Here is a 24,080-nt window from a genome sequence, read left to right as displayed (position 1 = left end):
CAGCAGAAAGTATTGTCAGAAGTGCTAGTGGCTTATTTGACACAAAGCAGGTGACTGCATGGCTGTAAAACAAATATATTTTCACCTTCGAATTCAATAAAAATGCTTCACTAGACAGGTAAAGTAAATATTTAATAGACGGGTTGGTGAAAATCTCGGTTGTCATTAAAGTTATGCTGCAGTAATTACCACTGAGTGAATGACGCAGCACCGAAAGAGTCAAAGATGCATATTTTCGCTTCAGTGGGCGTGCTTTCTTCCAGATAACGGGACTGGCTGACGAACCCAAGTTGAAGTCGGTCATTTCCCCTGGATATTCACTAAAAGTACCCACATGCAGCGGTACCAGTGAGGCTTTATTGTATAGAAGATGCGTTTAGAAAGAAGACGTTAACGCGAGGTTAATACGGGCAACGTGCGGAGGTATTAGGTTACGTTTGTTGCAACGGTGTCTAAGCTAGTCGAAATGAATTAAATGTAACCGCTGGGTTCGTCCGAACAGACTTTTTCTCAATTCGTCTGTAGTTTTATTTATCGGCATTCATGGCTTCAGAAGATAACACAATGCAAAGTGACAAAACCGAGTCAAGTGGACCGAAGGGCTCCTCGAGTCTGAGCACAGGCGAAACCGAGAAGACCGACCTGAGCCACTCCGAGCTAGAAACTACCCAACAACCCAAGGGGATAAATGCAGTCGCGGTGCTCTGGACGTTTGGGAAATGTCTGGGTGCCTTGCTTCCCGTCTACCTGGCTGGTTACTACCGTGTCAGTACCAGCCTATTGGTGTTCGGGATGATGGTCTACACGGGATGGAAACATGCCCGAGAAGCAAAGGAGGCACGACTGAAGTCAGCCATTCAGCTGCTCAGCAACGAGCAGGAGTACACGTCCATGACAGGGTCCAAAATCAAACGAGACCTCCCTGCATGGGTAAGACACAACCCTATACCTGCCAAGAATGCATTATCTGTCATCGAACACCACCACCAGCACTCTATTCTTCCTGAACAGGCTGTGCCCCGGAGTAACCTCACGGCGTGCCCAATCAGTAATTAATTTAGCCTTTTAATGATGTGGGCTAGAGGATTCTATAGTCTATCCGCATGCAGTCTTTAATTTAAGGCATAGTTTAGGGAAAACCCTCCAGTAAACAATCCCCTTGAGCTTTATTATAAGTCAATCTATAGATCAATCAGATTGGCAGAAGTCCCTTTATTTCATAAGCACTCTATTGCCCAACCCTTTCAAGACAGTTGCCGAATTAGCAGTGTGTGTTTGCATTTCAGAGTATAAAAATATTATGGGGCAACTCTGAGTTCATTGCAGTAACTACAACAATACTATAACTCTAATACATTTCATAAGTTTACTTGAAGGTGGCTGAAAAATCTGTAAGAAGTGTAGATTTGCGTTCATGCATCCTGAGAGTACTCAAAATGGGGATTTTGAAACCCACATGGGTCTGTTTTGACTTAGAACATCTAGCCACACCCAAATGAGTTTCCTGTGGATACTTTTTTTAGTGATTGCTTATGTAACCAGACAGCATGCATAATCTTGAGATATTCCCACAAATTTGACATTTGCATATTCAGTAATGTCTCCAGCACACATAAAACATGCAGTTTTCCCTGCGAGGTACCCCTATGAAACATGAAGGCAGAAAAAACCTTTCCAGCATTCTTTGTGCGAACTTGTCCTCACAAGTGGCCCTAAATGCAAAGTTAAAGCCTGTAGTCGACAACCATATCATTCAAAGTTATCTCTTAATCGTTTAATTAGAAAATATGTGCTCTGTCTAACACCAGGTGCAGGAAACAGTGGGCTGGTGTTCACCAATCTCTCTGTTTTTTTCCTCACAACAGATAAACTTTCCAGATGTTGAGAAGGTTGAATGGCTGAATAAGGTAACATATCACTTGTTTCCTGTTGCACAGCATGGGTTTACACAAAGACACTATATATTCCTCCTTTATTAAGCCCACAATAAACACACTCTGTCCATTCAATGGTCCAGCTGATGTGCTGATTGACACTTAGTATTGAATGCTACGCCGCTAAAAGCTGGTGCTAGTTGATAGATGGCAGCGCTGCTGCTGTTGCTGCCATGTTCCACAAAAAGCCACACCCCCATTAGTGTAGCCAGTCTGTCTGTACTGCAGAGCGCAGGCCCTGTGCCAGGCAAGCCTCTCAACATTTCCATTTCATTGCAGGATAGCTCACAGGAAGGGGGAGGAGCTGCCCAGTCCCCCAAACTAAATAAAAATGCAGCCATTGTCGCCCCCCCCCCCCCCTGCCCCCCCCGCCCCCCCCCTTGGCTCTTGTTGCCCAGAGAAACTAGGTCCTCTAATATAGACAAACAGAAATAAAAGCAATCATGCTAACAGGACCACGAGATCTGAGCAGACAAAGTAGTGGCTTGTGACGGGTTACTGGAGGGGAGATCAGCAGATTCCCTTGTTGCTCAGGCTTCATCTTTCACAGGAGCAGACGGCTGATGACTCATTCTTTACTTATGCTAGACCATAACCAACTCTGGGGTTTTTTCACAGCCACGCAAGCAAACAGTGCTCCTGCAGTTGGTTCTTTCCCTGTAGGAATGAAAACATAACATTTTCATATAGCAATATTAATATTCTGTAAAAACTGAAACACTGACATACATAGAGCACAGGATACCCTGTGTTGTATCTGAGGATCAGAATAAGAAGACTAACAGCTGAGGAGACTCAACTGGCTACAGCTGTCTTTGTCATTCTTCACTTACTGCTTTCTGCTATCCAAGGCATCTGACAAATAGTTTTGTAACCATCAACAGGCCTAAAATAACAACGTCAAAGCATATAGTCTCTGGTTACAAACTGTAGAAATGTACATTTTATGTTATGTATTTGTGTTTTACTAATAAAAGCATTTACTTGCTGGCTGGCCTAGGTGCTGCAGCAGGTGTGGCCCTTTGTTGGCCAGTACCTTGAGAAGCTGCTGGTGGAAACCATCGCTCCATCTATCCGAGCATCAAGCTCCCACCTCCAGACCCTCAGCTTCACCAAAGTGGACATGGGAGACAAGGTGATGGCATTGATAGCTTGGCTATATATAATATGACAATGTTGTAAAAGATTCACACAAATGATCCATGTCATTTATATTGTGCAAACAAACACACTTTCTGTTTTCTCCAGGCCATGAAGGTTGTAGGGATCAAGGCACACACAGAGAATGACAAGGGACAAGTCCTGCTAGATCTGTATATCAGGTGATTGTTATTCACTTTGAGTCACATGTGCATTACAGACTTAAGAAGGCATTATTGTAGGTGACTTTTTTCTTTTTTCTCCACAGCTATGTGGGCAATGTGGAGATCAACGTTGAGGTGAAAAGATACTTCTGCAAAGCCGGAGTCAAAGGAATACAGGTGGGCCTTCTTGTCAAGCTTAAGGGCATTATGGAGTCAAATTACAGAGCAGTGTCGTACCATGTGAAATACTCAGTACAAAGGCACCTATCTGAAGATATTCAAGGGTTGAGTGAAACACACCAATCTGCCTTTCTGTAAGCGTTTATCTGCACTTTTCATGCTAGTCCTTTCTGTGTCTCTGTCTTCAGCTACATGGGATGATGCGAGTGATTCTGGAGCCTCTGATTGGAGATGTGCCCATAGTGGGTGCTGTTAGCATGTTTTTCATCCGACGACCCGTAGGTTCCTCCATATACATTCACCACTATTTGTCCTTTTCTTATTGCCTTTAAACTCCTATTCCTGTTACTATTATGTGTCTCGGTTGTAGTTTTGTATGCGTTCATGCTATTGATATCTCTTCAGGTTTGATTGATTTGCTACATTCAGTACATTCTTCTGTCTTATATCTTCCCAGAAACTAGATATCAACTGGACCGGAATGACTAATTTGTTGGATATCCCTGGACTGAAGTGAGTCATGCTGAAATAATCTAATTTTCGCTAGAACAATAATAAACATTACCTTACAATGTTTTATCACTGTGAGGATTTTATAACTGTGAGTAGTGAGTAGGAAATGATACAGCACTGAAACACTGCTTTCTTCTTTGTCTTAGTGTTATGTCTGACAGCATGATTATGGATGCCATTGCCTCTTTCTTGGTGCTGCCCAACCGCCTAGTTGTCCCCCTGGTTCCAGGTCTGCATGTGGCCCAACTTCGCTGTCCTTTGCCCAGGGTAAAGCCTGAGTATGCACCTGCAAATAGAAATGATGATGTTAAATTGTATCTCAGTTAACACCAGTATTTTATCTCTCTCAGGGTGTGGTACGCATCCACCTTCTAGAGGCACAGAGTCTAGCAGCAAAGGACAACTATGTGAAAGGTGTTATGGCTGGCTTGTCTGACCCTTATGCCATATTGAGGGTGGGTCCTCAGACCTTTACCTCCAAACACATTGACAACACAGACTCACCTAAGTGGGGAGAGATGTATGAGGTGAGGAAAATGGAGGCTTTTAGGGAAGTTTGATATTTGTGTCATCATTTCTCTGCACGTACAGTTGTTGAAAGACTCACGTTGTTGCCGCTCAAGACATATTCAGTGTCATTTCACTTTGTTCTGTATTCAAGGGATTAGACTGCTTTCATTCATGGTCACATGATGCCACAGCCAGCTTCCATACAAATCACTGTGTCCGTATACATGTCCTTGTGTGTGTGTCTGGTACATCAGGTTATAGTCCATGAAGTGCCTGGTCAGGAATTGGAGGTGGAGGTATATGACAAAGACACAGACCAGGATGATTTCCTGGGCAGGTACATATGCATAATTCATGTCTCTTTGTATGTGTGGCTATGATAAATCTCACATTGTCACCTTTCATCTGTCAACTCTCATGACCTCTTAGTGGGGGAAAAGAACACTGCTTTTTTGAACAGTAACCCTGTACCGATACATCTGTTTTTTTTATGTCTAATTATTTTCATGGGTACATTTGCTTCTGTGTCGTTTAATTCAGTCAGTTGCTCTCTCCTCTTTCACATAGGACCAAACTGGATTTGGGCATTGTGAAGAAATCCATAGCTGTCGATGATGTGAGTCAATATTCTAATCAGTGTAGTCATAATTTGTAAAATCATTTTATTAAATCTTTGGATTGTAAATGAATGTCTACGGCTGTCTTCCCAGTGGTTCACTTTGAAAGACACTCAGTCAGGACGGGCTCATCTCAAACTGGAGTGGTTGGCCTTGCTGCAGAGCACTGATCGACTAGAGCACGTATGAATAACTTTGTTGTATCCTTCAGCATATTTCATTTTTCTGCAGGACAGTCACTATGAGAAACAAAAAATCTTTTTACATTCTTCCATTTTAGATCATAAAGAGGAATGAAAGTGTGACTAGCAAGAATGCTGATCTACCCTCTTCAGCCATCTTGGTTGTATATCTGGACAAGGCTGAGGCTCTTCCTGTGAGTCAAATATCTCTCTGTGCTCTGCCCACATTCGTGCTCAGCTCAGAGCTTCCTCCTTCGTGTGGTTGAATTGAGGCCGAGCTGTAACTGCCATCTGTCTCACATTCCACAAACTTGTTGCCTTGGCCTCTAACCCTGTTTGCTCCACTGCAGCATGGATGATCTTGGCTCACTTTATCCAAGGCTGTTAAACATATTTACAACTGTGCTCATTTCTGCCGTCATATCATATTCATATGATAGGGAGCAGCAGTGACAGTCTTTGGGATAAAACTTAGTCATTGTGGTTTGTATCTAAGCAGGTGTATACTTCCTAACCATGTCGTGCAGAACGGTGCTTCCGTTTAGTTGTTTGTGCTGTTGCTATGGTAGCCTTACACGCTATTATTCACATCAGCCACATGTTGTCAGAACTGCAGATAAGCCTGTTTTGCTCTTGGTTACAGAATGTTCACATACCGTACAGTGTTTTTATATTTGTTTACAACTTTTAGATGAAGAAGGGAAATAAAGAGCCCAATCCCATGGTGCAGTTGTCTGTGCAGGACATCACAAGAGAGAGCAAGGTATAAAAATGAGAACAATTATTAAAATACTCTTGATTGTGTTCCATTTCATTTCTACTTATAGCTAACACTTTAATCACAATTTAATCACAATTTCTATTTATTCTCACCTTTAGACATGTTACACAACCATCAATCCAGAGTGGGAAGAAGCTTTTACCTTCTTTATCCATGATCCACGCAAACAGGACATAGACATTCAGGTGAGATTTCATACGATTAGCTTCTCCTCATTTTATATTGTATTTCTCATAATGATAGTCAAACCTGGTGTGATCTCTCACAACTTTGGCCTTTTCTTCTTGTTAAATAAACCAGGTGAAGGATGCCGACCGTGTGCAGACGTTGGGCAGTCTGACTATTCCTTTGGCCCGTCTGCTGTCCAATTCTAACCTTTCTCTGGACCAGTGGTTCCAGTTGGACAACTCTGGAACAGCCAGTCGCATCTATATCAACACAGTGCTCAGGGTAAATAGCAACCAGACCCATTCACTAATTCTGCACTGCCAATTAATGACTAAATACAAAAAGTAATGACTGATTCATACACAATGGGAAAAAACATGCCCATTATATGAGGATATTAATATATAGTCTGAAATTTTTGATTTTTGATCTGACCTTTTCTGATGTATAATGGTGTCTTGACTAAAATTTAATGAACCAAGTTCAAGACCTTTGTTCATATTTTATATTGCTTCCTTCTGTCAACCCTGTTTTCCATTGTAATGTAGGTCCTGTGGTTAGATGAGGAAAATATTTCAGCTGACGTGTCATCTAATCTGGAGGCTGGACGGTCCAAACAGCTGCCCCAGCAATCCTCCCCTCATCCTAGCTTCGCCACAGAGGTAATGGAGGACATTGCAGTCAGATTGTGAGTTAGAGCTGTCTTTTTTTGTAAATTTATTTGCACATACTTTTTTTACATTCTGTGTTTTTTCAGGGATTGCTCAGAATCCACCTATTGTCAGGGCAAAATCTTGTTCCTAAAGACAACCTTATGGGGGGCATGTTGAAAGGCAAGAGTGACCCCTTTGTCAAGATCAACATCGGGGGTGAAACATTCACAAGTCATGTTATTAAGAGTAATCTTAACCCCACCTGGAATGAGATGTATGAGGTAAATAACAGATTATTACCATGGTTTTATTTACCATTATGGTTATTGTTGTGAAATTAATGAAAATATTTGTATTTTTGAGATAGTCCTCTGAAATGTGCAACTTCATTCATCCCTCAGGTAATTCTAACACAGTTACCTGGCCAGGACCTGCAAATGGAGGTTCTTGATAAAGATATGGACATGAAGGATGATTTCATGGGCAGGTAGATGCACTGAATAGTTCTATATTGTCAAATAAGATAATTAGCTTAATTGAAGATATATTCTAATATCACATATTCCAACATACAGGCTGAAGATCAGTCTTAAGGACATCATTGATTCCCAGTACACTGATCAGGTAAGCTTAACACATAGATGCATGAGTAGGTGTCACAAAATGGACAAATGTCTTTTATGCCTTCCCAAAACGAGAGACACCAACACACATCAGAGAAAACATCTCTGATGTGTGTTGGTGTCTCCTTTGTTTGGCCCACACTCAGTAGTTCCTGCATTAAAATGGTTCTATGTGTATGCCATTATTTTCTCAGTGGTACACTCTCAATGATGTGAAATCTGGTCGAGTTCACTTGGCACTGGAATGGGTTCAAACAGCTTCAGAGTCAGACAGATTGGACCAGGTCAGTATTTCCAGATAAGTCAGGAATGAATGGACCTTTGTTGATAAGATTGATCTATACTCACTGGTTATTTCCTTTGTCTTCAGGTTCTTCAGTTCTACTCCAAACAGTCCTACCAGAACAAGGCAGTTTCCTCAGCAGGCCTACTGTTTGTCTATATCGAGCGGGCTGATGGGTTACCAGTGAGTCTTTTGATGCTGCTGTGAAGATTATGTAGAAATAATATAAAGGAGACAATATATACAGTATATGCCTTTTATTATTGTCTTTGCTATCACTCTACAGGTGAAGAAGAGTGGAAAAGAGCCAAAAGTGGGAGCAGAGATCACTCTTGGAAACTTGTCCCGAAAAACTACAGTAAGACTACAACCCTCATTCGGTTTAGTATTGATTATACTGTCTTTTAAGGTACTGTAGCACTTAGTGAAGCACTGAAAGAGTATCATGGTATTTGTCAGTGATACTGACTCACTTTTTCATCTCTTCTGAAGGTGTGTGATCGCACAACATCACCTCAGTGGAACGAGGCATTCTGCTTCCTGGTTCGTGACCCCAGAGAGGATATTCTTGTCATTAAGGTAAGCTGGCTTCAGAACACCCTCAAAGTGGAAATAAAAGACAATCCTGTCATACAGATGGAAGATTGTGGTGTATATAACACTGCATTGTGTTTCTCCAGTTATCCCATAGCTGGGCCTTGCCCATTGGTTCCTTGGTGGTTCCTATCAGAGAGCTGCTCTCTGAACCAGAGCTGGTCTTGGATCAGTGGTTCCATCTGGATGGAGCCTCACCTGAGAGTCAGATTCTTCTGAGGGCTGACCTCAAGGTGGGAGAACCATCTGCCCGTTGATCTGTCATTTTCTGTATGTCTTTTCCAAAAAATCTGTATCTTTCTTATTCTCCTTCTATGTATCTCTTTCCCTTGATGTCCCTCTTTCAGTGCACACTTATATTAGGTGTAATCTTGCTTTTTATGTGTGTGTTTCAATATTTGTATCTGTGTCTTGCAATCAATTTGTCCCATTTGTCAATGTGTTACTGGAACAGACATGAGGCTTTGAAGGCAGTTCTTTTGTAATTGTAATTGTTCTTTATTAACAAAGTAAAAACAGCATAACAATGAAGTAAAATAACACAATATTAACTGGACTTCAGATGCTGATCCCTAGCAAATGTCCTGGTGCCACTGATAAGGTGAAAGTCAAATCAGCATCAGACCCTATCCCTGAGCGGCAACAACATGAGGCAGAGCCAATGCTGAGGTGAGACATTTAATCTAAATAAGTGTAGCTTTACCTCCCATTTCTCCTTTGTCTGTTTAATTTATTTTATTGCTGCTCTTTGTGTTTACAGATCAAGTTCAGTGGACGCTCCTCCTGTGGAGACTCTTGTCTCTCCAGTGACGTTGGATGAAGCTGCTGATGTACAGGAAGTGGAAGCTGATGTGATTGAAGAGAAGGTGGAAGAATCACCAAGCCTAGCCATAGCACAGCCTCCGCATACTTCCCCAGACATCAGCTTTGCCAGTGAAGTAATACAGCTATAATTGATCTATAATAGAAGATCAGTACCGCAACAAGTCCTCATACTGGATTTTTAAATATAAGCATTTTCCCTTCCTATAGGGGCTGCTGAAAATCATCCTGATGGAGGCTCAGAATCTGGTTGCCAAAGATAACCTGATGGGCGGTATGGTGAAGGGCAAGAGTGACCCCTATGCCAAAATAAATGTTGGAGAGGTCTCATTTAAGAGCAACGTGGTCAAAGAGAATCTCAACCCTGTCTGGAATGAGATGTATCAGGTATGTAGGAAGGGCTGTGCAATTTAGGTATGATTTCAAATAGAGATGAAAAGGATACTATTTCACATTAAACACCTCGTTTGAATATTTTTAACAGTTGGTGTTTTTTTGTGATCCCCCAGGTAGTGCTGAGGCCTCAGTCAGGACAGGAGATGCAAGTAGAGCTGTATGATAAAGACATGGACAAGGATGACTTCCTGGGCAGGTGAGTGCAAAGTGAAGGTTGCTAGCTGTCCAACAATGGCTGGGAAGCTCAAAGTTTAGTTATTTATCCATAAAGGTAAACTGAAAGTAAATTGACATGATGTATATTTGAAGAGTTTGATATACGGATATAAAAAAATCTGCATTTCATATTTTTGTCAACTGATCACAGTTGAAAATATAGACTCTTAGGCTATGTGTTCATTAGCATGACCAATGTAAACAAACCTCATACAGCAATTGAAACCATAAATAATATCGATTTTGTGTTTTATTGCAACTTAAGTGTGGAGGTTTAGTTTAAATGTTTATGCATTTAATTTGTGTTATTGTCTAAAATATACTCTTCTTCACTGTGAATAGATACAAAATCAGTGTGGCAGACATTATCCAGTCCCAGTATATAGACCAGGTGAGTATTCCTGCTTACTGTATCTTATGTATTGTCCTAATGTAAACATAGGCTATGATTCAGTACGTGTACACCTCTGTTTCAGTGGTTCACACTGAATGATGTGAAGTCTGGTCGTGTTCGTCTGATACTGGAGTGGGTCCCGACAGTGTCCCATAATGACACACTGGACCACGTATGTCCATTTTTTTAATAATTTGTTTATTTTTTATTTTAAATCTTCATTTCTGTTGCTTAATTCTACTACATCTGTATAATTCCAAATATTATCCCCTTTTTTCTTGATTCACTTTCCACATCAGTGCTGAGTCACTGTAATGTAATTGTTATTTGATACTCTGCTGCAGGTGATGCAGCTGCAGTCTCTTCAGTCTTACAACAACAAGACCGTTCCCTCTGCAGCCCTGCTCTTTGTTTATGTGGACAGAGCACACTCATTGCCTGTGAGTCTCTTGTAATTTTGTACACTGAAAATACCATAATTATTGTGCTGAGTTACAGATAAACAAACATTTGGAAAGCGTAGGTTGATAAAGAGATCCTCCACATCCATGAAGTAAAAAAACAACTATGTCTATTTCGTAAGATGTTTTCTTGTAAGTAATCACTGGGTTGAAGCAAAAAAAGACTTTGAATGTGAATAAGGAATGCTTTTGGGGGGTTTTAAAGAAAGGGAAATTGGATCTTAATGTTTTGCCTTAAATACAGACAGCATGTACAAACTATTCATAAAATGTAATGTGTAATGTGTCTTCCTGTCTTAAGTTTAAGAAAAGTGGAAAGGAGCCAAAGGCTGGGGCAGAGCTGGTCTTTGGTAACACAACCTACAGAACCAAGGTATGACTGATAATAAAGACATACACATACTCTTTAGCTACTCTAGATTAGGCCTGAAGTTAGTGATTATTTTCATTATTATCATATTGTTTAAATAGCAGTTGAAACTAAACTATTAAAGAATAGACAACTGCTATAGTGCAATGGAAATACAGCATATTATTGTTTCCTGTCTGGTTTAAGGATCTACCCTTTTTTACTTCTACCTGTAGGTGTGTGATCGCTCTAGATCGCCTCAGTGGAACGAGGCCTTCTATTTCTTGGTGCGCGACCCTGCTGAGGAGATGCTCATTGTGAAGGTGAATGCAGTGTTTGTCTCACAATACTAATAAGAAGTATCTAAAGGCTGCAGTCATTATCAAAGACATCTAAATCTCTGTCCTTACATATAGTTGTCCAGTGCATGGGACCAGCCGATGGGATCTTTGGTGGTTCCTGTGAGAGAGTTGCTGTCAGAACCACAGCTAGTCCTGGACCAGTGGATGCCTCTGGATGGAGCCTTACCTGAGAGTGAGATCCTACTGAGGACTGAACTCAAGGTATGACAAAACACACACACAGCCACACATGGGATTATTACCATCGTCTCTGAGACACTGAATAAACAACTGGATATTGATTGTTGACAGATCCTGAGCTCAAGGATGACTGAAGCACCACAGCCTTCTGTGACTGGTTCAAAGAAAGAGAAGACAGTCGCCACCAGTGAACAAACATTCAAAGCAGTTAGTGATGAGGAAAAAAGCTCTGAGGAACAATCTGTTGAGTGAGTGTTTTGTGCCTGATTTGATGACTTGACTTGACAAAAATAAAATATATGCTATACAATATATAAAATATGACATATAAGAAAATATGCTCCTATAAAACATGCTTTGAAATTACATTTGTAACTAGCTTAAAAACTGTATAGTATTATCTCTTGTTAATTCCTGTCTGGAGGCAAATAGCAGTGTTTTGTTACATTAGTGTGTATTGTCAGGTCTGTTGCAGCATCCAGCCAGCTGAAACACTCCGAAGCAGCAGCAACAGACACTGTGGCCGCCAGAGAAAGGACGGAACCTGCCGAACCAGCTGCCATTCACACCAAACCAGCTGACATTCACATCGAACCAGCTGACATTCAGACTGCACCTGATATAGTCCCTGCTGTTACAGTGAGTCACAACACATAAAGTCTGTTGGTGTTATGTTTTAATTTTCTATTTTCAACTTCATAACCTCAATTTAATTTTGCTCAGATGGTAGAGGAGCCAACAGGAGAGAATCCCCCAGAGTCAGACCCAGCAGCTATAGGGGACTTTGAGCCGCAGCAAAAGCAAACAAAGGGGTGAGCTCTACACTTCAGCAAAAAAATGCTTCAAAGATCCATAAACAGCAATTACAGAATGATGATTTAACATTTTTCATTCATATATATACATGTATATATTCATTCAGAGTTTGAACTTGCTTTCATGGTGGCCATCACAAAGAAACCTAACAAGAAACATGCTTACATTTCTCTCTCTCTCTCTCGCTCTGTGTGTGTGTGTGTGTGTGTGTGTGTGTGTGTGTGTGTGTGTGTGTGTGTGTGTGTGTGTGTGTGTCTGTGTGTCTGTGTGTGTCTGTGTGTGTGTGTGTGTGAATATAGTTCTGTTGTAGACAACCTTGCCCATGCTACAGTGAGTGGTCTTCCTGCCGAAACCCTGCAGCCTGAAATTGGTGAAGTTCTTCCACCACACACTAGCCCCAGCCAGGACTTTGGCACTGAGGTGGGTTTGGATAATGTCCAGTCAAAGTTAATATTGCTCCTTTCCATCCCCAGTCCTTAGATAGGGAATAGTTTAGTGAATTCATGCTGCTGAGCCTTGGCCTCATTATCATGTGGGCATTCCTCACGCTCTTCTTGTTTTAAATAACATGTTACACACTGCTTGGGAGACCTCAGCTTCCTCTGCGGTTTTTAATAGTCCACTGAACTTCTGCATAGATGCCTGTAACATGGCAACGAGAATCAAAACAAAGGATTTCAGGACGGAAGTGAGCAAATGTGCCAACCATTGTATCATTTATACAATGTACAGAGGTGTGGTCTGAAAGAGGAATCTGTACTTAAATTGAAAAATTAAACAAAACAAAACAAAGGTTCACATGTTTTTCTCAAGTTTTATTAAATGTAAAATATATTTCTGCATTTTTGGAAAAGAAAGCTTTAATTCTACATTTACAGAATAGATTAATAGGTTATATACAAAGATGATTACCTTAGGAAAAATGCAGTTTTCCTGTAGTACCCATGCTGATTTTTAGGGTTCATTAAGCTAATGATCTGGGATGCTCTGAAATATTTACAGTACATCACATTGCAAAGTAACAGAGGCCGTGTGCTCAAATACTTTTTTTAAATAACATTTACACTCTTCATCCTGTAGGGGGTGCTGAGGATTCATCTACTGGAGGCCCAGAGTCTGGTTGCAAAGGATAACCTGATGGGAGGCATGGTGAAGGGAAAGAGTGACCCTTATGTCAAGATCAACATTGAGGGGGCTTCATTCAAGAGTCACGTTATCAAGGAAAATCTCAACCCGACATGGAATGAGATGTATGAGGTAAATAACAGAGGGTTATTTATTGAAAGAGCAGACTATATTAAAGGCGTTTTAGTTTTTTAAACCTTTGGTTTAAGTACTGTGTATTGTCAGATTTCACTGCTTCAAACCTGGGTTTTGAATTTGTTTTTGACAGGTGGTTTTGAGTGGGCACGGTGACCAGGAGATCCAGTTTGAAGCATTCGATAAGGATTTAGATTCTGATGACTTCCTAGGCAGGTATGTGTCACCTCTGCTTCTAGTTGTTGTTTAATCAGTAACTTAAATTAATGCTCAAGATAAAAAGTGTACTTTGATCCTCATGGTCAAACCTCTAAGAGTTACACCTGTGACTAAACATAATGTTGTATAGAAATGCAATAAGCCATAAAAATTAACGTTGTTTTTTAGGTTGCACAGATTTTACTCAAATACAGTATGTGAGTTTGAGTCGCTAATATTTTCTCAGACCAAGCAAACTAATTACAAATTTGAGGTAAAGAACGGCTAAACAGCTACATTTCTGAAACTAGGTTTTCTTGTTTTTTCTTAAATGTTTAGATGAAGGACATTTTTGAATACTTGTAAATTGATTTCTGAAAACTGAACTACCTCATATGAACTTAACATTGTATTGTTGTTAAACATTTGCCTATTTTTATGTTCTCAGATTCAGTATTAAGCTAAATGAGGTCATCAGAGCCCAGTACACAGATCAGGTTAGTCAACAACAATCCAAAGTTCTGTCATGTTATGTCTATTACCTGTTCTGTTTCATTTCTGTATAAACGTGGCGTGGCCTGATTCTTAAGTGACACTGACTCTGTTGCAGTGGTACACTCTGAAAGATATCAAGTCTGGGCGGGTTCACTTGATACTGGAATGGGTTCCTGCTATTTCTCATTCAGTCAGACTTGACCAGGTTGGTGATTATTACTCATGTTTGCAGCTTTTTCCCTTTTTAGCCTCATTCTGTTTATTCAGACATTCTTTAAATGTGGACTCTTTTAAAGTCCCGAACAAAACGGCCTCCTAGATACTGCTGTTGAGTCACATTCCAACACGCACATGATCACATGATTCACATTGCAAAATAATGATCAGGCCTAACTGGCTGTACTCCATGTCGCAGGTACTGCAGCTTCAATCTCTCCAGTCTTATCAGAACAAAGCTGTTCCCTCTGCAGCTCTGCTCTTTGTCCATGTGGAGAGAGCACACTCATTGCCTGTAAGTCACCTGGAGTTTATTTTTGTACTGTGCAGTAGTTACAATACAAATTCATCATATAATAAAACTGCCTCTTTTTTTCTTCAAAAGTTGAAGAAGAGCGGAAAGGAACCCAAAGCAGGAGCTGAGCTTGTTCTTGGTGAAACAAGCCACAAAACCAAAGTGAGATTTCTGAATCACGATGCTCTGTCCTCTGATGAATACATTATTATTGTAATAAATAACTATCACATCTTGTCATCATGTCTCTAAAGCTTTGTGACCGTAGCACCAGTCCGCAGTGGAGTGAGTCCTTCTATTTCCTGGTCCGTGACCCTAAACACCAGATGCTTGTGGTGAAGGTAAGGGGTTTATCTGCATTTATATGTTTAAAGGATCTGTGTTGTTGATGTTTGTTATTGCATCCATTTGTGATTTCAAGTTACATTTGCTTACTTTTATTGTTAGAGTTAAATTTTCAATCTCTCTGTGTTGCACTTCAGTTGTCCAGTGGATGGGATCAGCCAATGGGATCTCTGGTGGTGTCTGCCAAGGAGCTGCTCACAGAGCCACAGCTGGTCCTGGACCAGTGGTTTGATCTGGATGGAGCGTCACCTGAGAGTCAGATCCTGCTAAGGGCTGAACTCAGGGTGAGAAACATCTGCAAACCCATCTGTTCACACACACTCAATAATATTGTTTAGCATTAAAAACATATTTAACTAATTAATAATATATCTTATTGTTGTTGTTCTGGATTTATTTTCAACAGATTCTTGACACCAAAATGGTGGAGATGATCAGTTCAGGGAGACTGCCTTGTGCTGCCTCTGAATCTGGAAATGGGCAGGTGAAGTTGTCTCTCTCATATGACTCAAAGGAGAGGAAGTTCATTGTCATCGTCCATGCCTGCAGGTGTGTTTTCCCCAAACTCAGTCATAATCACATAACACCCTGTAGAGAACCGGGTTAACTAATCTCCACTAGTTATCTTAACATTAGCTGCAATGACACAGAATTTCAGCTGAGCAGCCACAGCAAATATGTTGTACATTCATGCTGTTTGCTGCAGTCAAAGCTTGGTCTTCCTTTATGATTCAAAGTGAAAGAAAAATGTATTTTGCAATGTATTGTTAGAACCTAATAGAAACTACAGTCTGTGATTCTTTGTACATTGACATATGACATTTCTGTTCATACTTTGGTCTTTTTCATCTCAAATATTAATTTCAATTTGATTGATGACTATTATACCATAGTTCCCCATTAGACTGTGTTTACAGTCTACAGTATGCCCATTGAGAAACAGCAGCAAAATGGTGGACATCCTAACATTTAGGTTCTGTGTAGAATTTAGCAATACATGATTACAACTTTGAAGAACTGTGAGCCTCTAAACATACAATTCATTCAAAAATAAACAATTTATACTACATAAGGAATTAGTGTACTGCTTTTATGCACTGAAAGTTTTAAACATTTCCTAGTTACAACATGAAAAATGATTTAAGCTATGCTCTCTTTTTCTGTGTACAGAGGTCTGTTGTCTCAAAGTAAGGACGGCGCAGACAGCTATGTCTCCCTCATGCTGCTGCCAGACAAAAGCAAGGCCACCAAAAGGAAGACAGCTGTGAAGAAACGAGACCACAGCCCAGATTTTAATGAGAGGTAATTGACAAATTTGGTAATTGTATTGTCTAAATATTTCCTATGTAGTTTTGTCTGTCTTGTGTTCTGCTAATCATCACTGACTTTTTTTTTCTTTTTTAGGTTTGAGTATGATCTGCCTGTGGAGGAGATGAGATTAAGACGCCTCAGTGTATCCGTGAAGAATAACTCAGCCTCGTTTAGGAGCCGTGATGTCATTGGACAGGTCAGTATGTGACTGTACAGCACTAACACCTCCTCTCATATGGCATGGGGCACATAGAAGGAATTGAAATTCTGATATTTAAATGTATTGCATCTCATACATACCTACAGACTTCATAGCATTTTGGGAATAATGCTGTGCATACAAAATATGACTAATCCACAGTCCACAAAACAGCCACATAAAGAGAATCTGGGTTAATCCACACCTGTACAGATGTCATTGAGCTGTAAAAAGCTGCAAAAATTCTCACATCATTTCTCTCTTTAGCTCAGATATTCATTCTTGTAGTGCACTGACTGAATATACTGTATGCAGAAATATTGCTTATACAAATGTTAACATGTCATTCGTGTTCTTCAGGTGCAGATCGAGTTGGCTGAGGTTGACCTGATATCTGGGGTCACTAAATGGTGAGTATAGCAGACTGAACTTTCTCCAGACTGCATCTAAGTTGTTTAAAGTAATATTTCACCTAAAGTATATTATTATTATTATCACACACTCACGCCTTGTTTATGTGAAAAGTCACTGCAGAAAGTGAGCAATTTCCTCACTGATGAAGAAATTGAGGCTTTGGTCAGCTTCAATGTGAGAAAAATGAAAACATAAATGGCCACTTCTGAAGTACAATCCCTTCACCACTGTATCCATATACTCAGCATGTCCAAAATATATGTGTGGACAGCAGATTAGTGGATTAGCTGCAGTTTAATCCAAATTTCTATGGACATTTTGGATGGAGTATCACTCAACTGTGCACTTCTTTTCTGAATCATTCATCGTGAATTTGATTTCATTAAATGACTGTCCCTCTCTATTTATTCCAGGTTCAGTCTGACAGATGAAGTCGAATAACGAGTCTGCTTGCGGAAGTCGTTGATAAATGGTGATGAAGTAATCACTCAACTTGGCACTGTGCCAACGCTGCAGTTCACACCGATGCCTTCTCCCTCCCACTTTACGTATAGTACCACTGTGGCACCTTTACCTGCATCCACCCAGCTCTGTGTATTAATATATAGTATATAACTGGACTGTACTACACACACATCAATGCTCACCAAAGATAAGTCAGCTGAAGTTGGATAAAGGATAAAGTGCAAGTTAGTATTGAATGAAGGTTACTTTAATACATGAAGAGATAATAGTTTTAGGATTGAGTGGTGGAAGGTGAAAAACACAGAAAGAGCTGCGTCATATTTTGTTGCTTTGTTTGCTTTTTGTTGCTACAAGAATGTTTTAAAAGTGCAGTAACATTTTAGTGTCATTTATTGCTCAGAAATGCTTATGCCATATCAGTATTTTGAATCTGTTATATTGGAGTTATTTTTAATTCACAGCACCTTGCTTGTTTGTGTTTGACATTGCTTTTGAAAATCATTTTTATAAGATTTTTTTCTACAAGTCACATTGGTTACAACTATGTCACAATTAAATCATGGTTTGTTTGATTTTGTGTATATTTGCAAAGGTTATGATCAGATCAGACGCTTTTTTGAAAGATGGAAACAAAAATAAACTGATTTTGCACATCTCTCCTTTGTCTACTGCACTTTTGTTCATGTTGATGTACAGTGGATGATTTAACATTTAAAGGTCAGCTCCAGACCCTAATGAAAACAAATACTCTGCTTTGATTTTAAATTAGTTTTTTAATTTTTTCCCCATTAAAATAACACAGAGACAACCAACCCCATTGTTTGTGACAACCAACCCCACAACGGGGATGGTTGTTACGAGTACACAAGACATATTTGACGGCCAATATCATTTGAACAGAATCAGCTGACTTTAGGCTTCAATTACACATTAAAAGGGAATCTATTCAGGATACGGTTTATGTGGAATTCTAAGGAGGGTAAAAAGTGTGACTACCAAGCCCGTTCTCCCCTACAGGTACACCCAACATGAAAAGATATCGCCACTGATAACTGAATACACAAACTGATATAATTTATATTCACTCATTCAGATTGCAAATAATACAGAGAAACATCAAATATAGGTGAACCATTCAAGGACGGATTCACCATTTTTCAAGTCTGCCCAAGTGAGCATTGGAACTGTTTTTTCTAGCTGTAATCATTCTGTCTGTTCACACTGATCACTAGAAGACTGTTTACAATAAATAAGAAAAGGATCAATTCAGTCTTAATTTTGAGCAAAAATATAGTTCAAAGTTTATCTGAGGATAAAATTATGCTTCACTTGTCTGAGTTAGTCAAATAAAGCAGATATCTTACGAAATATCATAAGAAAAATAGGGTCTTTGGCACTAAAAAAGACCTGATGTGACTCATTAGAATCGAGTGGCTGAAACTTCATATTATCTTTAAAAAAAACCTTTTATAAACACTTGCACAGGAGGAGGCTTGGTGATGTTGGCACCCATTGCTCACATTGTAAGTTAGTATGAAGAGGAGGAATGATGATGGCAAGAAAAACGTGTCAGTGATTATCTGGTGATTTATCTGACAATTTTAGACAGAATTGAAAAATGGTGAACCTATCCTTTAAAGGACCAGCGTGTAGGATTTATTGGCATCTAGCAGTGAGGTTGCAGATTGCAACCACCTGAATACACACATGTAGTAGAAGCTACAGTGTCCACCAAACTTGCAAAAAAATGTGAAAGGCTCTCTTTAGACCAAATGTTTAGTTTGTCCATTTTTGGCTACAGTAGAAACATGGTGGTGCAACATGGTGAGCTCCATGCATATAAAGGGCTCATTCTAAGGTAACAAAGGTATGAACAGGAGGAAAAATGTTCACCTGACTAACTGTTTTAGGAAAGACTTGAACAATTATAAACCTATCCTTTATGAATGAAATGTCCATGACAGATCATATTTATTCTGTCAAAAAACAAAAAAAGTCTGAAATGTTCATATATCCAAACCACGCTTATCATAATTGCACTCAGTTATTAACATTGACAAATCAGCAGTTGCATTTGTAATGTGTGCAGCCCCCAACATGACGTCAGACGCCTTGCAGAGAAAACGCACTTTCACTTTCATTTATTAGGAAGAAGAAAGCAGCCTTTAAAGACAGCCGAAGGTAAGACATGCGGAAATCTGGATTTTGTTTGTATCATACGGTTCATATGTGCAGTATTATGTACACATGACGTACGATATCCTTTTTAAAAATGTAATTTAAAGCGATTAGAAAAGTGCGAGAATATGCTGAAGACTGTATAAGTTTGCGCAGCCTGTAACCGAAAGTGAAGTCGAGCGACACAATATCTCTTTGACATCATTTTTTGACATATATTTTCCGAATAAATGTTTCATATAAAGACGCCAAATAGAAACGTGTTTGTTGTATGAAATGGCAGCTTGTTAGCAATATACTGTTGTGTCACTAATGTTTGCTTCGTCCTGAAGGAAGAAGACTGTCAAAATGTCCCTCAACGACCAATCAGAGCCCATGGAGGTGGTGAGTTTGCAGACTAATACTAGATGGGATCAGTATGAAAGACAATTGTTAAGGGAGTTGTGGAATTAAACCCCATTAATATTGTTTCATTAATATGAGTATACACAGCTTGTTTACTTTTCATCAAATGGGATTGTGCTGTTAAAATAGTTTGAACTTTGTAGTATTAATTGCCACATTTGTCTTTTTTATAAATTGAAATAAACTGTCTTCCTTCATGGTTGGTGTAGGATCCGCCCAACAATAACAGCCAGCCATCTCAATCAGCTGATAATAAGCCTGCTGAGGTCAGTTTTTGTTTGTGTACATATGTCTTCAATAAAGCCAGTGTTGTTGAAATAGTTTGAATTTTGTTATATCAATTGCTTTGTTTTTGTTTTTATTGAAATATCTTGTCCTCCTTCATTGTTGGTTTAGGAACCTGTAAACAGTGACATCCAGCAAACTCAATCAGCTGATATAAAGCCTGCTGAGGTCAGTATTTGTGTGCTAAAGTTTAATGTCACATATCAGTTGAACCAGTTTGGTCCAGTGCAGAGTGAATTAAAAAAATAATTATTTCTAAGATATCACATTTGTAACTAAAAATACGGTGTGCTTTAAGATGTTACATTAGGAGCTAAAACTACTTTGAGCACATGGAAAATCCCAGTAGAGTTCCAGCAGGTCTTGAATGTTTTTTTTAGTAAAGTCTGTGTGAAAGTGAAAGCATGAAACAGGAGCCACAAGCTCAACATTCTGTCACAACATTGTTGCCCTCTGCTGTCCGCTTACAGGGTTATCTTATTATTAACACTAAATTATGACTAAACTCACAGTATCCTAGTTGCATACGATTATTTTTTTTAAAACAGGATATTTTTTAATACAGCAATCAGTCATTGTCATAAAACCATTTTCAGTGTAGTGTAGTTTCAAGTAGCCTTTTTAAACTGCATTAACATTTTGTTAATCATTAATGGTTTTCACACCAATCTTTCAGGCTTCGAAGCTTTCATCCCAGAATGAAGAACTTCTTAGTCTCAAATTTAAGTGGTTAGAGCCTGAGAATCCACACAAATCAAAATATACCCTGGAGAAACTTCTTCAGTCTTGGTTCAACAAACAAAAACTTGAAACAGACTGCTCTGTTATTGATGCCCAAGGAGATGGGACTGCTCAGATAAAGATTGATCCTGTTCCAGGTGCAGTATGACGTTTACATTTTAAAAATTGTTACAGTAAAATCTCTCAACCTTTTGAATACCGATCTACAGTACTAACCTTCATATTGGCTCTAGTAAAATCCATTTTTGGCAGCTTTCTATATTTATGTTGATTTTGCAATTCAGTTTGTGGACAAATCAATTTAGCTTTTGTCCTCTTTTTTTTTTAGTCTTGACTGCGCTCCAGAAACTAACTGGAGAAACACTGTCCAGCAAAGATGGGAGAGTAAAAATCCTGTCTTTTACTCTGGGATCACCAAATCCACCAGAGGATGCTTCAGTGGTCATACTTCCTTCATCTGTGTCAGAGCCACTACAAGATGTATGTACTGTGTAGTAAATAAGTAGGAATGAATTACATGAAAATGGATGCTTTTCACCAAATTAATAGATTGTATTTTTATTCAGGAGCAGGAGCAAGTGAGGGGACAGAGTAGTTCAGCAGCAGTTCCTACAGCAGGAGAGGACACACGCACTTGTTCTGTCCCAGTTAGCCATTTCTGGTACGTGAACCACATCTACCAGGAGGAAATAAAACGTATAGAGAAAGAGTCTGGAGTTAAAATCACTGCAGATGTTAAGGTGACCTTTGAAGCAGTCCAGAAAGATGGAAGTCCAGACACTGCTTCCTCTGAGTTCACTAACCTCGTCCAGAAGAGTTTAGGTGAATCTGAGGGCTCAGTCATTCCTCTCGAATACACAGATCCAGAAGAGTGGAGGGACACACTGAAAATAATCCAGAAAAAGGAGAACAAGCTCTTGCTTACTCTAAACTCTGAAAAAATGATCATGTGTGGGCCAAGACAAAGTCAAGATCTCATCAAAAAGACCTTAAATACATCACAGAAAACCTTAACAAATGCCAACATGTCTGTTGTAGACTCAACATGGGCAACTCAAGACATAACACAGACAATTGACATGACCATCAAAGACCCACTCGCTGATTCTGGACTAACCATGGAGGAGAGCTACTGGAAGCTGCTGACTACTTCCTTCAGTGGGGTGTTAGCTAACATCAAAGCTAAGTTTGGCGTTACTTTTAAAGACTCAGACATCGGTCAAGGCAAAGTAATCGTCAAAGCTTGTCACAAATCTGGAGGAAATGCCTCCATGGAGAGCCATGCTGTCAGAGCTCTTCTTAATCAGTACCAGAAGTGTGCCACGTCTCCCATGAGATTCACCCAAAACTACAGTGGATCTGCGTTGAATGGAGCAGCCACAGAAGAGGGAGCAACAGCAGGAGACAATGAAGATGAAAACTGCTGTATATGCTTGGACACGTTTACCAATAAGAAACAACTAAAGTGTAAACATGAATTTTGTGACAATTGCCTGTCACAATCAATGGCAACCATGGGACCCATCTGTCCTCTCTGCAAAGATGTCTTTGGTCAGATACAGGGAGACCAGCCTGATGGAAAAATGACATGGAAGACACATTCCTACTCTCTCCCTGGATTCCAAACCTGTGGCACTATAGTCATTGACTATGATATTCAAAGTGGAAAACAGACGGTAAATGCCATAATTGAAATATGGCATCATATGGATTCTATGTTATTTTATTTCTTCTGTGTTCATTTATTCGTTGTCAATCATGTCTATGTTCTGTTGCTGCCACTCTCTTTACAGGCAAGGCATCCTAATCCTGGAGAGTGGTATTCTGGTATTAGGAGAGAAGCATATCTTCCAGACAACAAGGAAGGAAAAGAAGTGCTGCGGCTGTTGAAGAGAGCTTTCGATCAGAAGCTTATTTTCACTATTGGGACATCCAGAACCACTGGGCTGGACAACCAGGTGACCTGGAACGACATTCACCACAAGACCTCAAAGACAGGAGGACAACAGGGGTACAGTAGACAAATCTCTTGGTTCTTTCTAAAATGTGTTCCTTTTCAGTGTCAAGTCTACTGATGTGTTGTAAGGGATTTTGTCTCAAAATTGACCATACTGCTGTATTCATTTACTTACTCTGTTCCCACAGTTTTGGGTATCCTGACCCTGACTATCTCAGCAGAGTCCGGGAGGAGCTGAAGGCTAAAGGCATCGAGTGAAGACGTGATACAAAGTGGCTGAGGAGGGTTGTGTTCACAAGTCTAACTTTACATACAGAAATACATTTTAAGAATGAAGATTATTTAAAACCGCAATTTTTAAATGGACACAATATTGTATACTATTTTCATTTTATGGATAAGGGTTGCTTGAAAATCTATTCAAAGCATTTACAGCTTGTGAATTTATTGTTAAGAAGCATGTGCTACACACTATTACTCTGTATCTTCATCTATTCAACATTTTAATTTCTTTGAAGGATTTTCATGTTTTAATTAATCGATCGAGAAAATTTGACAACTTATAACAGAAAAAGAATGCAACATTAACACAGTACATGTAACTTTATTTTATGCCTGAATTATACATGATGTGATTTAAAGTTTGCTTAATAAATGATTAAACCAACCTACACTGACTTATTGCAGTATTTTTGCTATCAGTACAGGCTGTGAACAAAACACAAAACACATCCCTTTCATCACTCACTTTTGCAAAGGATCTCTCTCCACTGTCCCTGCATCCTACACCTGTCTCTGACTCACTGTCATACACCTAGATGTCATGTCAGGAGAGGTGGTGGAGTGATAATTATTTAGTGAGCAGTATCTATTCTTTCACGTTTATAATCAGAAACAATTATATTGAGTGTATAAATACTGAATGTAAATACAACTGACTGTAAAGTACCAGTCTGTGAAACTGGAAATTTCCCCAAA

General features: G+C 39.5%; 2 protein-coding genes across 4 annotated transcripts; both read left to right on the top strand.

Moving 5' to 3' along the window:
• The first annotated feature begins 301 nt into the window (after positions 1-301).
• Positions 302-18,192, top strand: esyt1b (extended synaptotagmin-like protein 1b). The gene is made up of 52 exons (XM_062415721.1): positions 302-930; positions 1,866-1,907; positions 2,935-3,069; positions 3,183-3,256; positions 3,343-3,415; positions 3,607-3,696; positions 3,876-3,931; positions 4,078-4,198; positions 4,282-4,458; positions 4,696-4,778; positions 5,009-5,057; positions 5,152-5,241; positions 5,339-5,434; positions 5,932-6,003; positions 6,120-6,206; positions 6,322-6,471; positions 6,738-6,851; positions 6,947-7,123; positions 7,244-7,329; positions 7,418-7,466; positions 7,660-7,749; positions 7,836-7,931; positions 8,035-8,106; positions 8,241-8,327; positions 8,429-8,575; positions 8,905-9,011; positions 9,103-9,280; positions 9,375-9,551; positions 9,674-9,756; positions 10,119-10,167; positions 10,253-10,342; positions 10,515-10,610; positions 10,933-11,004; positions 11,217-11,303; positions 11,397-11,543; positions 11,634-11,770; positions 11,987-12,161; positions 12,246-12,334; positions 12,638-12,758; positions 13,419-13,595; positions 13,732-13,814; positions 14,245-14,293; positions 14,407-14,496; positions 14,707-14,802; positions 14,893-14,964; positions 15,057-15,143; positions 15,285-15,431; positions 15,554-15,696; positions 16,318-16,449; positions 16,552-16,654; positions 17,018-17,067; positions 17,485-18,192. Exons 1-52 carry the CDS (start codon positions 544-546, stop codon positions 17,510-17,512), a joined length of 5,565 nt encoding a protein of 1,854 aa, XP_062271705.1. The 5' UTR covers positions 302-543; the 3' UTR covers positions 17,513-18,192.
• A 1,474-nt stretch (positions 18,193-19,666) lies between these two features.
• Positions 19,667-23,761, top strand: LOC133977536 (uncharacterized). 3 transcript variants are annotated; one of them, XM_062415722.1, is made up of 9 exons: positions 19,667-19,717; positions 20,047-20,098; positions 20,329-20,385; positions 20,516-20,572; positions 21,081-21,282; positions 21,474-21,625; positions 21,712-22,821; positions 22,939-23,156; positions 23,291-23,761. In XM_062415722.1, the coding sequence occupies exons 2-9, from the start codon at positions 20,063-20,065 to the stop codon at positions 23,358-23,360; spliced, it is 1,902 nt and encodes a 633-aa protein (XP_062271706.1). In that variant the 5' UTR covers positions 19,667-19,717; positions 20,047-20,062; the 3' UTR covers positions 23,361-23,761. The 3 variants fall into 3 exon arrangements, with proteins under 3 accessions (XP_062271706.1, XP_062271707.1, XP_062271708.1); XM_062415723.1 differs by having other exon boundaries at positions 19,706-19,717; positions 20,051-20,098; XM_062415724.1 differs by lacking the exon at positions 20,516-20,572 and having other exon boundaries at positions 19,706-19,717; positions 20,051-20,098.
• The last annotated feature ends 319 nt before the right edge of the window (positions 23,762-24,080 follow it).

Source organism: Scomber scombrus, chromosome 3, assembly GCF_963691925.1.
Source record: "Scomber scombrus chromosome 3, fScoSco1.1, whole genome shotgun sequence".
Classification (NCBI taxonomy): domain Eukaryota; kingdom Metazoa; phylum Chordata; class Actinopteri; order Scombriformes; family Scombridae; genus Scomber; species Scomber scombrus.
Note: the sequence above shows the minus strand (reverse complement) of the source record. Positions and strands in the feature narration are given on the sequence as shown.